The sequence below is a fragment of the Saccopteryx bilineata genome, chromosome 2 (genome assembly GCF_036850765.1).
Source record: "Saccopteryx bilineata isolate mSacBil1 chromosome 2, mSacBil1_pri_phased_curated, whole genome shotgun sequence".
Lineage (NCBI taxonomy): Eukaryota > Metazoa > Chordata > Mammalia > Chiroptera > Emballonuridae > Saccopteryx > Saccopteryx bilineata.
The window spans coordinates 36,328,223-36,344,664 of NC_089491.1; the positions used below are offsets into that span (position 1 = coordinate 36,328,223).

At 33.3% G+C, this 16,442-nt stretch overlaps 1 protein-coding gene across 2 annotated transcripts in view; it reads right to left on the bottom strand.

The window, feature by feature from the left end:
* ZCCHC7 (zinc finger CCHC-type containing 7) overlaps positions 1–16,442 on the bottom strand; it is a 256,276-nt gene that overhangs the window by 22,043 nt on the left and 217,791 nt on the right. For both annotated transcript variants that reach the window (XM_066256737.1, XM_066256738.1), the window contains exon 6: positions 15,121–15,156. In XM_066256737.1, the coding sequence (XP_066112834.1) occupies positions 15,121–15,156 (36 nt within the window). The remainder of the gene's footprint in view (positions 1–15,120; positions 15,157–16,442) is intronic.

Sequence of the window (16,442 nt, forward strand, 5' to 3'; positions counted from 1 at the left end):
ATAGGTATTTTGTCTGTTTTTAGTACCCTGCTGCCCCCCAGATCCTGGAACAGGGCCATGACATGTAGTAGCTCAGGACTAGGCATATAATAGTTTAGTAAATGTTAATAAATGAATAATGAGGTAATGCATATATAAAGTACATATGGGTATCCAATACATTCTAGTCACTGAAGACAACCTATAAAATTATGCTTTTATATATTAAAACACCTGAATAAATGAACATGACTTCCTAAGTGTCTCCCTGGCCTCACATTGAGAGTGTGGTATATACTCTGGCAGAATCAGGCAGGAGTTAGTAACACAGAGAATAGAAATTCAGTCTTAACAGTCCTAGTGATAAAGAGATCCTTTTTAATCAAGATTTTTGAAAGCATGTTTCAAGTTGACACATATTTTATTTGCAAACTAATCTCATTTAAAAAGCCTCAAATTTTGCCCACTGTTCATTTATGCCCGTGGATGAAGTGTAAACATTTGGATGTTCATTCATCTGAATAATGTCACTAGTTAAAAACTTCCATTATTACTAATAAAAATAGCAAACGTATTTATATTGTGCTATGAAATTCTAAGCTGTTTCACAATAATTAATTAGTAAATGACATGACAAACACTATCTACATACTCTCATTTTAATAAACTATCATGTACTAGGACTTAATAGGAATGAAATCAGCCTAGATCTTACCTAATTAGAGAACATTTCTGTATTAGAATACAGTACTGAAAACTCAATAACGATTTCCGGTGGACAAGTTTTCATACTATAATACAACAAAAACCTTACAGCTATTTAAAGTGGTAGAAATATAAATTTGTGATTCAAAACTTCTGCCTTGGAGCATGTCTTTATTTTTAATTAACAGTAGAGGTCCAATTTACAGCAGAATATGTCAACTGATTAGCTCTAAGTTCAGAGTTCTGTCATACACCTCTGTAATGCAGATGAAAAGTTAAATTCAGAGAACAAATGTAGTTTTTTAGAACTATTTATAAGTTAAAAAATTTATCTAAAGACTGACCTGATGGATACCAAATGAACTATTTATGAAAGCGGCTCTTCTTTTCTTCTTTTTTTTTTGTTACAGACATTTAAATAATCTATATTTGTAGGGTGATATCTTAGAGATTACTTTACTATCAATATATAGAAGTAATAACCTGGTAGATAGCATTACCTATGAAAGGTCCATCCCATCTGCTATTCTTGCTGAAAGCTTTTCATGCACCAGTAAACTCAGTAAATATCAGAAGATAAAGCATAAGCCTACCACGCCACGGATTTACTCCTAATGTCTCCTCAAAGTGCAGCCCGATGCAACGATTACAAATGATTTTCTTCTAACGTCATTTTACATAACCCTTTTTTCTGCATGAGTAGTTAGTGCGGAATGAATGAATGAATGCCATTAAAACAGTTAATCATTATCTGGGACACTGGCCTCACTCCCTTCACTACTAGGAATCTCCATGACAAAGGCCAAGAGATCAAAACGCCAGTGCTGCCTCAGTGTCCTATTTCTAACAGTAATTTTTTATGCAAATGACCTGCTGGGCATCTCCCTCTGTGACCTTGAGCTGCCCTTATCTAAACTGACTTTGATCCAATGAGGCCTTGCATCTTGTTGAAGCTCATTACTATACAGGAAATGCAATCAATTTCACTAATTAAAGGGAATTTTCTACTTTCATGACCACAACATGGACTTATTTTTATGATCATACACATATGCTTAAAAACTAGACTATATGTTTTTATTTATTAATCCAGTTTATTAAATGAACATATATTAAAAACAAATATGTCAAGTACTAGATGTAAACGTATTCATAACCAAATGTAACACTCTGAGTAAAGTATTGAGCTTTTAGCTCTGGTCTTTCTGAACAAGTCACATTTGTACTTGAACCTCTTAAATCCATATGCTTTTCATGCTTCAGAACCTTATTCTTTCAAAAGTTTTCCCAATCAACTTATTTTTTCAATAAACTCACTAATAGCACAAGCCTCTCTTTAATATCTGTGTATTTAAAAAAAAAATCCAAGTAATCAAATAGAATTTTTCAAGAAAATGTTACCAAACCAAAAGCTTGCCATCATGATCATAGTCCCCTTAATTGAAGAAGGAACCTAGTGGTATGAATCTGACATTTGAGCAGAACAAAAGTTTGAATTAAAAATATACTGTTTAATCATGTTATCTTTCCTGCCTACTCTAGAGATCACAGATAGTTTTCAAAGTATTTTGTTTAGTTTCATAAAGGGTAGGCAGGGAAAGAAGAATGAGTGCCTTCCCTTTCCTTTGGAATTGTTCAAGATATAGGTGCCAACAGAAATGTAAATGGTATATAGTCAAGAGAGTCGTATCTGAGGTCTAAAGGAATCAAAGAAAGAAATTTATAAGATGGGCCAAGCAGTGAACTGAACCAAAGCTGAATCTGTGAGTAGGCAAAAACGATGATCCCATATGACCAGATACAAATGATGCCCTGTCCCCCCTTTGAGTGTTTTCCTGGGATGAGGTCCTCCTCACACCTGGGGATCTGAACACAGGTCTTATTCCAACCATGGTTTTGGACAAAGCACAGCATTTTGGCAAATACACTATTACTTCCCTTTGAGGAATACTGGGAGACATTTTCTTTAAGCTAAAGGCTTTTAAATTATTTAAAAACAAAGCTTCCTTTAGGAATATTTTAAGCTTTTATTTTTTTTCTCAGTGATAAGAAAAAGAATTCAATTGTATTCCAGTGGACACTGCTACTAATTTTCACTATATTCTAAAAATGCCTTTAAAGGCACTATATATAATGATATACCTATTTTTTTTTGTGTTAAAAACGATGTCATGTACCCAACAGACTCACAATCCATTGGGTAATTCCTTAATTAGGCAGATTTCTGAAACATGTATTATGTACACAACAGACCGGAACGTCTCCGTTGGAGCATTTTCTAGTCTATCGGGTGATTACATCATTAAGCCACACATGCTACGTAGAAAAAAAATCCTTATGAAAATTCATGAAAAAAATGTACAGCACATCATTAGCATGCAGCGGACGTGTATGCTTTTGATATTTTCTCTGTTAAAAAAAAAAACAACTACATGAAGTAATTAGTCCAGGTCATGAAAACACAAGAAAGGTACCAGACTCTGGTGAAAATGAAAATTGCAAAAAATTGCATCTCTCATGGTTTCGCTGAGAGTAATTTTCTTTATTGGAAAATGGATTCTAAAACAGTGTTCCTCTGAATTGCAGCAGAATGAAGAGTGTTGCTTTATTGATTTGGTACTTCCTACACACACGTAACTTCCTCCCTACTCCTCTTTTGGATGCTCCTAAGTTTTACAAACCAATTGGCTGAAGGTTGCAAATGACCAGTGGGAAGATTATTAATTATTCAAGGCCTTACAGTACTGTATGTCTGTATACTTATATCTTCATTTTATGTAACCAAGAGTGTAAAGGATTGCATGAGTCTCTTTTTTAGTAAGCTGAAACTACACTAAAATAATATGAATAGAGGTAAACTATTGGTATAACTTCTAATACTAAAAAGATTATATATTAACAACAGTAAGCACCAGGCAACATCTAAGAGACTATGTGAAGACTAAAAGAAACGAAACACAACTTTTCAAAAATAACTTATTAAACTATTAATTTATAAATTTCTTTTTATAAATAAGACCCCCACCCCCCAAAAAAACAACAAAATGAAAACCTCAGTAAGCAGAGCACAATGAGCATAAGCAAGACAGGAAGGATCACAGTAATTCACTCCCTGAATGCTCTAAATCTTCATGGTTTAAAAAGCATCCCAATTTTCTCCAAAGGTAGTGGCATTTATTCACTGGGCCATAGCTAATTTTACATGGAATGCAAAAATGTTAGTTTAAGTTTAATTTACCACCCCATTTAAATATTTCCAATGTGGCTCTCAAATTGCAGAGCTATCCCTGTCTATTTTAATTTTAAAGTAAGTTAGCAAAGGCTTCCTTCTTAATCCCCAGAGACTACCTACATAGTGACACAAATGCACAAATTTATGACAGCAACATAATGCTCTTCTGAAGTAATGTGCAACATTAAGTGAAAATCGTTTCCTGGAAAGATATTATAGGTATCTATATTTTATTTGCCATCTTAAACATATCTGGGTCTTTATGGCCTTATTTTAAAAATGTATTTCCTTTTTATATTTCCTGGTGCAAATGGACTGCATAAATAAGCAATGTGCTATGAGGCTTCAGACCAGCCGATAAAACCTTTCAATTTTCATGCCAGCTTCTTCTTTTGTAATTCAAATCCGCCTGGAAACTGGCAGCTCTGAAAACTGAAACAAGCACTGCCACAAATACCTTGTAATGCTATCGACCTTGTCTGCCCATGCAGTGAGAAAGGGGGATGCGGATGTGTCTGCAGCCATCCAGATAACACAACTCATTTTTTGGGGGGGGACGGGTGGGGATAACAGAAGCCAGCCCCAGACTGTGCACCAAAAGCAGTCATTACCAGGCGTGCTAGAGAATAAGTCTCTTCAAAATACACAGTGCATTTAAAAACCATATACGAGGCCGAGCCACTGCTGTCATTACCAATTTTAATTTACCTCCTTCAGTTTGCCAGCCAGATAAACTCTTTAGTGCTGTTTTTTAATCTATTTGCCACATTTTATGTTTAAGATTATAGTAATATGGGCAGGAGAAGGAATCACTTTTAGGGGAAATAAAGAAATAGATCCGCTTATCAGTGCCCATCAGAAAGTTCATTAATCAGCCAGGCTTTGTGCCCTCTAAATTGAAAGGTTAAATAATCCTCTCAGGAATATTTCTCGGCCCCTCCGCCAATTGTCCGGAGAGGAGCTGCCATTCATAGCACGCGGGATCGGTGACAGGGTATCTTACCACTGTTTGGACCCCAAACAATGATGGACAAATGGCCTGGTTTACAAAGAACCTTTTAGTACATGGATGGAAAAGGACCACAAGCTTTGATGCAGGGTGGAGGGAAGAGGGGGGCACGGTGACAAGATATAGGGGAAGGGACAGAAAAGAACACAGACACGTGTGAATCCATGGATATTTATCTGACTGTTTCCTGGGGTGGACTATAAAACATAGAATCCGTATTAATATGAATTTTCCAACCCTATTAAGTCTTTAACATATTCAAATCTACTTATACATACTGCATACAATTGTACACAGATCATCACTGAAAAAATTATAGACTAATAGAACCATAGCTTTATTATATTTATTATCCAATACACAGGGGATCCAAATAAACCCCAAGATTTTCATTTGTACCATGACTCCACATGACTTACAATACACAGAACACCCCCTCCCCACACACCAACCTGCTTATTCTACTGAAAAATGCTTTTAACCATCAATCACAAAGGCAGGGAGTTCCACAGCTGTAAGGACCTGTTTAAAGGGGGGAAGTAATGCATTTTTGCTTTTACAATATGCTCCATCTTAGCTCCTGCTTGTCTTAAAATAAAGAGCAAAAATAAAACAGGAATTCTCTTTGAAAGGATATAAATCCCATGCACCGAGAAAGTTGCTTAATTTTTGTATTGCCTTTTTTGCTGGACTTACAGGGGAATACGGGTGGGAATCTGCAAAAACAACTGATCAAGCTCTAACATCTCAACATTCTGCTGTGAAATCAGGCCGGTTTCTGGCATCAGTCATGTGAAGGCATGAAACAGTTTTACCTGAAGTGCAAAAATCTGATATCTATTTGTTTCATTCCTCATCTGAGTAACATAAACCCTCTATCCTAAGCAGAAAGTATTATAATTGGTGTTTGTGTATGATAATTATTTGATTTCATGTTATTCTCATTATTTCCAAAGGAAGCAAAGATTTATTTGCTTATGATAGATAACTGTATTCAGATAACATCAAAATTACCATTTAAGAATTGTACATTTATTAACCTAATATATATTTTCCAAAATGATATGATTATATCTTTATATGTCATATATTTTATACAGTCATTTTCATTAGGAAGGAAAGTAGCCTAAAGTATTTTTGTACTCTACTTTTACATGACTTTATGCTTTTTAAAACAACTCAAATTAAGAAAGTAATTTGTTTTCTATATTTAATTAAAAGTTACCTACATTTCTAGAACAGAAGACAAACATAAATAATTAGAAAATAAAATAAAAACTGAGGTAAATAATTTTGTTAACCAAAGACACTGCTTGTGAGTATTTTAATTTCTGTAACTATAAGAAGGAAACACTTTCAGGAGACAGAGAGTAACGAGGTCATTGTGAATATTCTCGTCATACGCATACAATGGTCGTCTCAAAGACATTACAATAATTAGAGCTTGGGCTATTTATTGGTCTACAGGGCACCTCTACATGTGTGAGGAAACTACGGGTGTGCCGCATGGGAGTTCCCATGTGTTGAACATGGGCTCTGTGCTAGGTACTGTGTCAGGTACTTTTACATTTATCATCTCATTGCCTGCTTACAATAATATCCCCATTTTTCAGATGAAGATGAATATTTTAACTAGGTTTGCACATCTAGAGCCAGAATCTGAACCAACATCTGATTCCAAAGTTGGCAACCTTTCCCCTATATTATGATTAAAAAAAAAGAATTGTCTAGTAATTTCCTCAGAAATAAGTCTGCCCTTCCAGCCAATTCTATGAAATGGGTTTTTTTTGGTATTTTTCTGAAGCTGGAAACGGGGAGAGACAGTCAGACAGACTCCCGCATGCGCCCGACCGGGATCCACCTGGCACGCCCACCAGGGGCGATGCTCTGCCCACCAGGGGGCGATGCTCTGCCCCTCTGGGGCATCGCTCTGCTGGACCAGAGCCACTCCAGCGCCTGGGGCAGAGGTCAAGGAGCCATCCCCAGTGCCCGGGCCATCTCTGCTCCAATGGAGCCTCGGCTGCCGGAGGGGAAGAGAGAGACAGAGAGGAAGGAGAGGGGGAGGGGTGGAGAAGCAGATGGGCGCCTCTCCTGTGTGCCCTGGCCGGAAATCGAACCCGGGACTTCTGCACGCCAGGCCGATGCTCTACCACTGAGCCAACCGGCCAGGGCCTCTATGAAATGTTTTTCTAAAGATTTCAGTAAAATAAGAAGGAAATAAGGCCTAACTGTAAAATAAGAAAATATAAGAGATCTAAGAAAGACAAAATTGAGATTTTATTGTATAAACAAACTTAAGGAATGATCCAAAACTTAGTACCCCTAAACGAAAAGGCATGTGGGGTAATTCGCAAATACATTAATAAAAAATATTTATGTAAATGGTATTTATAGACAGGGACATATTATAAAATTATAAAGAAGACCTTATAACCTAGCTAATAGATTTGGTTCTACATGATTTTGGAAAAAAGAAATGAAAATAATGAGATAGCTTCATTACCAATTGATTTATATATGTAAATTCTTTTTACAAAGCTTATTTCTGAATATTCCAATGGAATAATTCCTGTTTCTAAAGTGATCTACCAGTGTATTGGTATACCAATTAAGGTAAAGACCATTTTAATTCTAAAGATATAAAAATTTTTTTCAGTTAAATGCTCTCTAAATATGGCACATTTTCTCCATATAATATTTTTGATATATCTAAAAAAACCAGAGTTGTTGGTCTTGAAGGACCACTGATGAGCTCAAAATAGCTAGGAGAAAATACTTAAAAATATACAAAAACATAACTTTCATGACCTCCTGGTATGTGGGGATCAGATGGCAAATAAATTTCAAGTATAAAATCTAAAGCATTTTATTAATAATTCATTAACTTTTGGTCATTCAAGAGGTTTAGGTTTTAAAACCATAATCTTAATTCAACTAAAGTTTACTATTGTAGTCTGTATCACAACAAGAAATATATCACTAGTTCAGAGACTGTTCATGCCAGTAAGTCAAGGGGTTCTTTCAGGAGTCTTTTTATGCAGATTATTCAAATGATTAACCAAAACCCTTAAAGGTTATGGTTGATTATAACTGTCAGTATTTAAGTGATTCTGTTAGGAATTACTGTAAATCTATGTCATTCACATGCATATCTACTAAAAGGAATGTTTTAATACAAAATGTCATCGGTCCAGTATACTTTCTTTAGTTGTATTATTTCCACTGAAATGTCCAGAGAATATTATGACAAGTTTAATCATCTGGAATATATTTGTTTAAGGAATGACACAAATCACCTGTTCAAAGTACAAATGAAAAATAATCACTAAGATTTGCTAAAAATATTCTACAAATTACTTCTAAGCTTGTGATGTGTATTTAGCATGGCAAAGAATAGACACTATTCCATATTTTTAAATTAAAATTTATTATACAGTCAGATACTGTACAGTTTTAAACTGCATGAACTTTTAAAATTCTCAGACTACCTGTTTGTAGTTATTTTGTCCTAATAGAATCACTTTCTCCAAAGTGGGGAGTTGTGAGTAAAAAAAATATACTTTTCTTTGGGATTATATGAATGTATTTTTTTAAGAAAAAGAAACGATTTTAAAAAGATATATACTAAAATTATAAATACTTAGAAATGGAATTTAATTATGCAAAATTTTAAATATCAAGAAAAACTTGCCCCTATAACACCTAACTGTAATTCCTTTGTAAGTCAAGGTGAACACACCTAGGGAACAGAGAAAAGGATAGTGAAAAACCCAGATGTAATTTTCCGTCTTTTTATCATCTTCAGGAAAAACACTGTTAACAGATAAGAAATACGAAGACCACAACAAATATTTCCTTAAAATTTTAAAATAGAAGTAAAACTTGAAGCCCACAGGGTAAATATGTTAAGTCCTAAATGTAAGAGTCTTTGCCCCAACTTCTAAGGGGCAGACAAAAAAGCACAGGGACATTTTTTTTTTGTCAAATGAAGAAAAGAAATTATGTTTAAAGTTGAGCCTCTGATTCAATTAGCTTATTAGTGAGTAACATGAACTACCTAAAAAATGAACAGAAATCACAATGATGGGTGATTAGAACATTAAAGATATTTAGAAGGTGGCAAAAACACAGCTGCTTCTAGCCCCGTTTATGATGAATGTTTTCTAAATTGTGATACTGCATACTTTTAATTGCTTGATTATCTGAAACACTTAAGTCTACACTAGAATTATTCTAATATATATATATTTAAATATATTAGCACAAGAAAAATAACCTGCTCAAAACACGCTATATTGATTTCCCATTTGGAACATTAATTTCTTCATTAAAATATTGAAAATCAATTACTTGGAAATTCCTCTGAAGGGGATGATACCTCAATATTTGCTTGAAAAGAACAAAATATGAAGATTTTCTCATGTGCTTCAATAAATAGAAATAAATTATGTCTAAAGAAAAATAATTTTATTCTACTCCCATTCAAAAATAAGTTTTATACAAACTGTTTAAATGTCTGAGGGAACATTGTGAGAGGAAAAATAACATATGCATTTATAATTCACAACACTCACTGTCTTCCCCTTTCTTTTACAGAAGCTTTAGAAAATTGCTTTTTGATGATTTGGCAAATTGTATTTATTTTTAAATGAATCTCATTTATTGAGATTGATAATTCCAGGTTTCATTTACTTTGAAATTGCATTTCCCAATTGCTTCGAATGATAAGTTCGGGCAAGATGTGGTCCAATGTACCAGTGGAAATAAAGATTAAAAAAAATCAGTTGACCTACTCTGTAAATGTAATAATTACCTTTTATACTAAGTTCAAAACATGGTAAAATTGAAGTAAAAATATTGCCAGCAAAATGTTCACACTGAATCCTTTAAGAATAGGTAAATAAATATTAAAGTATTCATATAAAATTTCCATTTGAAAAATCTTTAAAAATTTTAATCAATGACCAAAATGTATTTTCTATCTCTGTTATCACAGATGTAGTACAGGTATTAGAAAATAAGTAATCAATGCTTATTCAGAAAATTCTTTTTATTTAGACACCAAGTAACGTTAAGCATAGAGCGGTCTGACTTGTTTTGTGGTACTACAATGGAAAGATGGAACTGAGGTACAGCAAAATAGTCATCTGCCTTCTAAATCAGTGGTCCCCAACCCCTGGGCCGCAGACCAATACTGGTCCATGGGCCATTTGGTACCGGTCCGCAGAGAAAGAATAAATAACTTACATTATTTCCATTTTATTTATACTTAAGTCTGAATGATGTCTTATTTTTTAAAAATGACCAGATTCCCTCTGTTATATCCATCTAAGACTCACTCTTGATGCTTGTCTCGGTCATGTGATACATTTATCTGTCCCACCCTAAAGGCCGGTCCATGAAAATATTTTCTGACATTAAACCGGTCCGTGGCCCAAAAAAGGATTGGGGACCACTGTTCTAAATCATCAGAGCACAATTACATTCATCCCAGTAGTGTTTTAGTACCAAAGGTATTTTTAATGAAATCTCTGAAAATGTGGCAGAAATGCAGTATCTCAATAACAACAGTTAACCAATCAAAACATTAAAATAGTGATGTCAGATATAGAAAAAAGAAATGTAAATGTAACAAAAGTACTCCTGGGTCTTCAGGAAGTTGGCAAGGTGAAGTGAACTACCAAAATAAATGAATTATAAAAGTGTTACTTTAGGATAATCTGTATACCAGGCCCCCAAAAAATGGTACAAAGAGAAAGTTTATTTAAATAACTCCAAAATAGAGTGAGAACTAGGCCTCACTCTATCTTGGAATTTAATATTTAACACTTTACTATACAGTATGTCACCAGTTCTATTTTCTTACACACACACACACACACACACACACGACCTATCACCTGACATCTACCATGTATGTAGATGGAGTTCTTGTGGGTTTTGCAGTTCTGTTTGTGTAGCCAATGACCTCTCAGAAAGAGATGTAGGGTTCCCAACATTTATTGAAGGGAGAGTTTTCTTTTTTCCAGAAAAGAAAAAATTCTGGTTTAAGGATGACTTGTTGAAACTCTTGATTTCACATTTTAACATATTTAAAAACTCCATTTTATTATTAGGTAACTAGAAAACTGCCCACCTGACCTTACATCACAATCATGGGATAAAGACTTTCGTATAGCCTGACCTGTGGTGGCACAGTGGGTAAAAGCATCGACCTGGAACACTGAGGTTGCTGGTTCAAAACCCTGGGCTTCCCTGGTTAAGGCACATATGGGAGTTGATCCTTTCTGCTCCTCCCTCCCTTCTCTCTCTCTCTCTCTCTCTCTCTCTCTCTCAAATGAATAAATAAAATCTAAAAAAAAAAAAAAAAAGACTTTTGTATAGCTATAGCCTCACAATCAAATTCCACTTCCTAATGCCTTTCCTTTGGACCATAAAGCATGGTTCTAAAATTAAATTTATATCTGTTGACATTTAGGGCTACCTACTTGGTGGTATGGCACAGGATGCTTTAGAAAGTACATTCTTGTTTACAATAAGAATCTCATATCCATACTGTGAAAACCCAGAAAATACATTTCTAAATTGATGTTTCTCGGTAAGGAGAGAAAATTGAGTGGCAGAGTGAAATGATATTTTTAATTAAGGTCCTTAAGATACACTCTGGCATTCAACTAGTTCAGGTAAGACTACTACTACTAACTGCTTAAACTCGGGTCCCAAGTCTTTCCTAGGCTAGAAAGGGAGACAAGGAAACTTTATTACCCATTTCTGTGACAGCAAGTATTTTACTCTTTGAAGTATGAATTCTAGGCATTCCAAACATTATATATAAAGAAACATTTAAAATGTAATTCTTCTTAAAGGGTTACATTTGCTTTTTGCTTTAACTCTTAGTTTAAAAAGACAGAGGTTGTAAAACATTTTAACAATGCAGACAAAGAAATCCAAGGGCAAAGTTAAACATAAAAGACGTACTGTCCTTTTGGTTTTTAACACACATAGCCTCAAAATGGCAAACTCCTAGGTACTTTTTTAGGTAGATTAAAATCAAGATTAACAAAATGTCCAGAGCATGTTAAATTATAGACTCTACTAATGAAAAATTCTGTTGATTGTAAAACTCTGTTGGTGGCCATTTTGGCCTAGGATTTTTAATATAAATGAGACTAGAAATGAGAGGGGGGAGGGGGAAGGGACTTTCCTTCTTGAATAGTTAAAGAGGGAAAATTTTATCTAGAATGAGTTATTTGAAAGATGAAAAAGAACATTCAAAGTCAGACGATACCAAAACTTAAAAATATAATAGAAATTAAAATATAAGAATGATGCTATATTATTGAAGATTAAAAAACTTTCTAAAAAACATAAATAACTAAACATTTTGAAGCAGGTAAATATAAACTATTTGTGAAAACTATTTAATTGCTAAATAAAAACTGTACGTTTTTCTTTTTCCCATGCAGGTCTCCAAAGTGATCATCGAAAATTCTTAAATTATATGACAACTTCATAGCAAATAAAATACTGTATATCAAGAAAAACAACATAGCCAAATACCATATATGTACATATATCCATATAGATATAGGCAGTGTTTTAGAGTTTTATTAGCATGTATCTTTTAGAATGATGGTCTTAGTTTTTATTAATGTAGTGAAGCTAGTCAGGTTGGTTAAAAAGCTACTCTATTCAGATACAAGTTGTTAAGGAGGTTTTATTTGATCTCTCATGATATTGCTGAGAACAGTGAACATGTCTCTTCTTTAATATTCTTTTAGAATGTGTTTTAAAATTTTTTTGATATAGAACATTTCACAAGTTCTTTACCATCTTTCTTACATGTTTGAAAAATAATACTCTGTTTAACCTGTAGGCTTTAAGAAAAATTTTATTTTTAAAGAGAGTGATTCCTGGATAGACTTTCAACTATATTTGCTCAACATTAGGCTATGTAAATGTCTTTCCAGTCTTCCTGATTGGAAGGCAGATAAGAGAAAAACAAAAAGTTCTCAAATGTAAACAAACATTTCCAAACTAAATATACTAATCAATTTCTCCCTCCAAAAAACACAGTTCATTTTGGGTGAGAAATGGACAATTTGTGGTTAGAAAAAGAAATTAACTAATGATTAAGTGTAGAAATTTACAGAGTTTTAAGAAGACTGATTTAAATCAATATACAGCAGTAATTCTAACCTACGCTTCATTACTTGGTCATTGTTTTGACTGATGTCACATTCACATGTGAGGGCTACTATGAGTCAATAGATGGCAGTCCATCGCCTGGTAAAAGAGCTGAAGATGACTAAACTCACCATGCATTCTGCATTTATTCAAGAATAAATATTGCCTAATTGTACACATCTGGATGTTGCCTATGTATATAATTATTTAACTTTTATTTTAGATAAATTGATACATATGTACACATATTTATAAATATACAGAATTTGCATTTATACTAGCATAGGAAACTAACCCTAATTCTTAATTATTAATTTAAACTTGATAATTAGGAATTGTGAGAGTTGGTACAATATTATTTTGAAAATTAATCAGGATTCTAGATTCAGACACATAGATTTTTCAAAATGATCTTGTTATATCTATAGATAGAATATATTGTAATTCCCTCCAAGTTAATTCATTTTGTTTCATTGGTTTTTCCATAACTATTCTTTTTTACAATTTATGTCTTTTAAAAGCGATAGTATTAAACAAATTTTCAAATATTTCTGTTGTACTAAACATCACTTTCTAGTCTCCGATGAGGGTTATATAAAAGAACATAGCTGCAAGTAACGAAGAGCGGCTTTAAAGTAGTGCTGCAGCTCTTCAAGGATTCAGGATTGGCATTCTCTAATTTAGGGGAAAAGGGGGAAAATGTAACATCAAATCCATTAGGCTACTACTCAATAAAAATACTGATAAAAAATGCTATACAAATTGTGACTGTGATAATGAAAATATAATATATGATTAGATTTCAATCAAGTTTAGGTTATGTTTCCATATAAGTTAGAGTTGTAAAATATATGTATAACATATGGGGGTGTGTGTGTGTGTATGTGTGTGTATGTTTCTTTTGGTTTTCACTAAAGATTTTAAGAAAACCCAATTTGGGATTGAGGGATGGTTGAGGAATTATAGCTTTCAGCTAAGAATCTTTAAATAAATTGAGCAGTGAAACACAATGTGGAAACAATCCACCTGATATTATTCCTTGCTTCTTGGACTTCTGGTAGAAATATTGAGAGTATGAGTCTACCTACTGGTTTACCTTTTATTTACAAAAGAGAAAGGCAGTAAGAAGATATGCTTTGTAAAAACTCTGCCCTTTCCAATTTTACTATCTGTCTTCAATACGGAAAACTTTTTAATATGCTAAACTTTAAAAAACAGCTTTTAATTACATTGTATAGCTGCACAATTATAAGAGTAATTTTTACTGGCTTTTGCTCAGCAAAACATATTTGATACATTAAAAGAAATGACCAGAAGGGCTATGGTGAATTATCAAAATTATTTAAGCTGAATATTAGAAATAAACTGACTTTATAATACTGAGCATTAGTCAATTGATTCCATAACAAACTGTTTTCTGCTTCTACTTAGTCTAAAATCACAATAAAAGGAAAGCAGAGAATTGAATGACTTGAATGGTATTGAGCAGATATTTATACGCATTGAGTAAGTCAAGAGGGGCTTAAGGATATGACAGTTGAATTGTTCTACATGAAGGATACACTAAGCTTTGTTTAGCTTTATTAAAAAATAGATGTAAATATTTCAGTAAAGCCAGAAAATTGATAATGGAAGATATTGTAGATTATATGCTTGTGGACTGTAGATAACACATTAGACATTGGATCACTATTATTTGTTATGGCTCTTAACATACTTTTCCCTCTTCAATTTAATGAATATAGTCTGGGAAGACTGGGAGTGATCATGATGTAATCATTAAGTGATATAATAAAAAAATTAAAATCTTTTAAGAACAGGAAGATAAAGAATAGAGTAGTGGGCAGAGGAAAAGAGAAAAAGTATATTATTGCTCTCTCAGTGCAAAAACTCTTCAGATATTTATTATCTTGCAGTAGGAGATGCTTGTCTATATTTTATGGTCGGCAGTTCAAGAAGGGTAAATAGGTGAGGTCGTGGGGAAAATAAAAAAGGTGTTTCTACTTACCGTTAGGTGATACTGCCTCCAGATTTCTGGGCAAGCCTGGAAAATAAAAATATTGATCAGCTGGGAGCATGAAACAAGGTACTTTACAGCCTGTTGGTTTTGGCATAACCCAGCATCCACTGGTGTCGGTCACAGGAAAATAAGAAGCTTAACAGAAAGGGTCTGCATTTCAGCTTCAAAAACCTGGCTAGACAGTTTAATTGAATTTTACACTGGTTTAACACACTCCCTGCCATTGTCAGAAAGCCAGTAACAAAGTTTTCTCTCTCTTTCTTCTTTTCGGGTTAGAAGTTCTGGGGACTAAGATGTGATTAAGAGCCATAATTCAGTTAAACTGATAAATGAACAGCAGTAGTCAAAATCAATAAGACTCACCAAGTTCACCTTTTAAAAGAACATTTTGAACCTTGATAGTATGATAGAAAACAATTTAATAGCAGCTGCTTTTAAGAAGACCTCACTAATATGATATATCTCTGATGTCTGTTGTCATCTTTTACCTAATCACTTTCTTTCACTCCTCTATGAAATAGAATAAAAAGAGTATTAAAACAAAACAAATCTCAAGAATCTAAAGTCCATGTCTTTTCCCTTAAAAGTCTTCTCTACTTTTACATTTATAGATATATAACTTAAAAAAACAAATAAAACCTCAATAATTTTTATAATAGATGGATGTACCAGAAAAGGTAACAACAAAACAAAACAAAAAACCACAGCAGCAGCAACAACAGAAACCACTTAAGGAGATACTTTTTATGGACACATGTATCAATCTTCTTTCCTTGTACCTGAATTATGACTCTGTTAAGGAGAGACACTTTTTCTAATCAAGTTCTTTATGAATAGTTGATGGGTTTACCATCTCCTCAGAAAAAGAACTATTGATGACAGAAAGTAGTTTTTAAATAATAACTATATTATAGCAATAATTTTAATAAACTGAACTACCAACTAAGTAAATCGCAAATCTTAAAGTAACTGTATATATACATATACACAGGCATGCCTAAAATTAGAATGATTTAAATCTTTCTAAAAATCTTTATAATCTTTGACATACACTTTGAAGTAATTCTCTACCTGATTAGTCATTCCTGTCTCTGTTTTTTAGGATAATGATAAAACTGAAAAGATAATTCATACCATCTAAAAATACTATGCATATGATAATAATTCAGAAAATAACTTTTAATGGCAGAATGTCTGATTATACCATCATAAGTGACTCCACAAAAATGAATAGGTATGTCCCAACTATGCTGAATATATTATCTATTATGCTTGTTAAGCTTAACTATTCTATGTAATTTTCTAAAAAA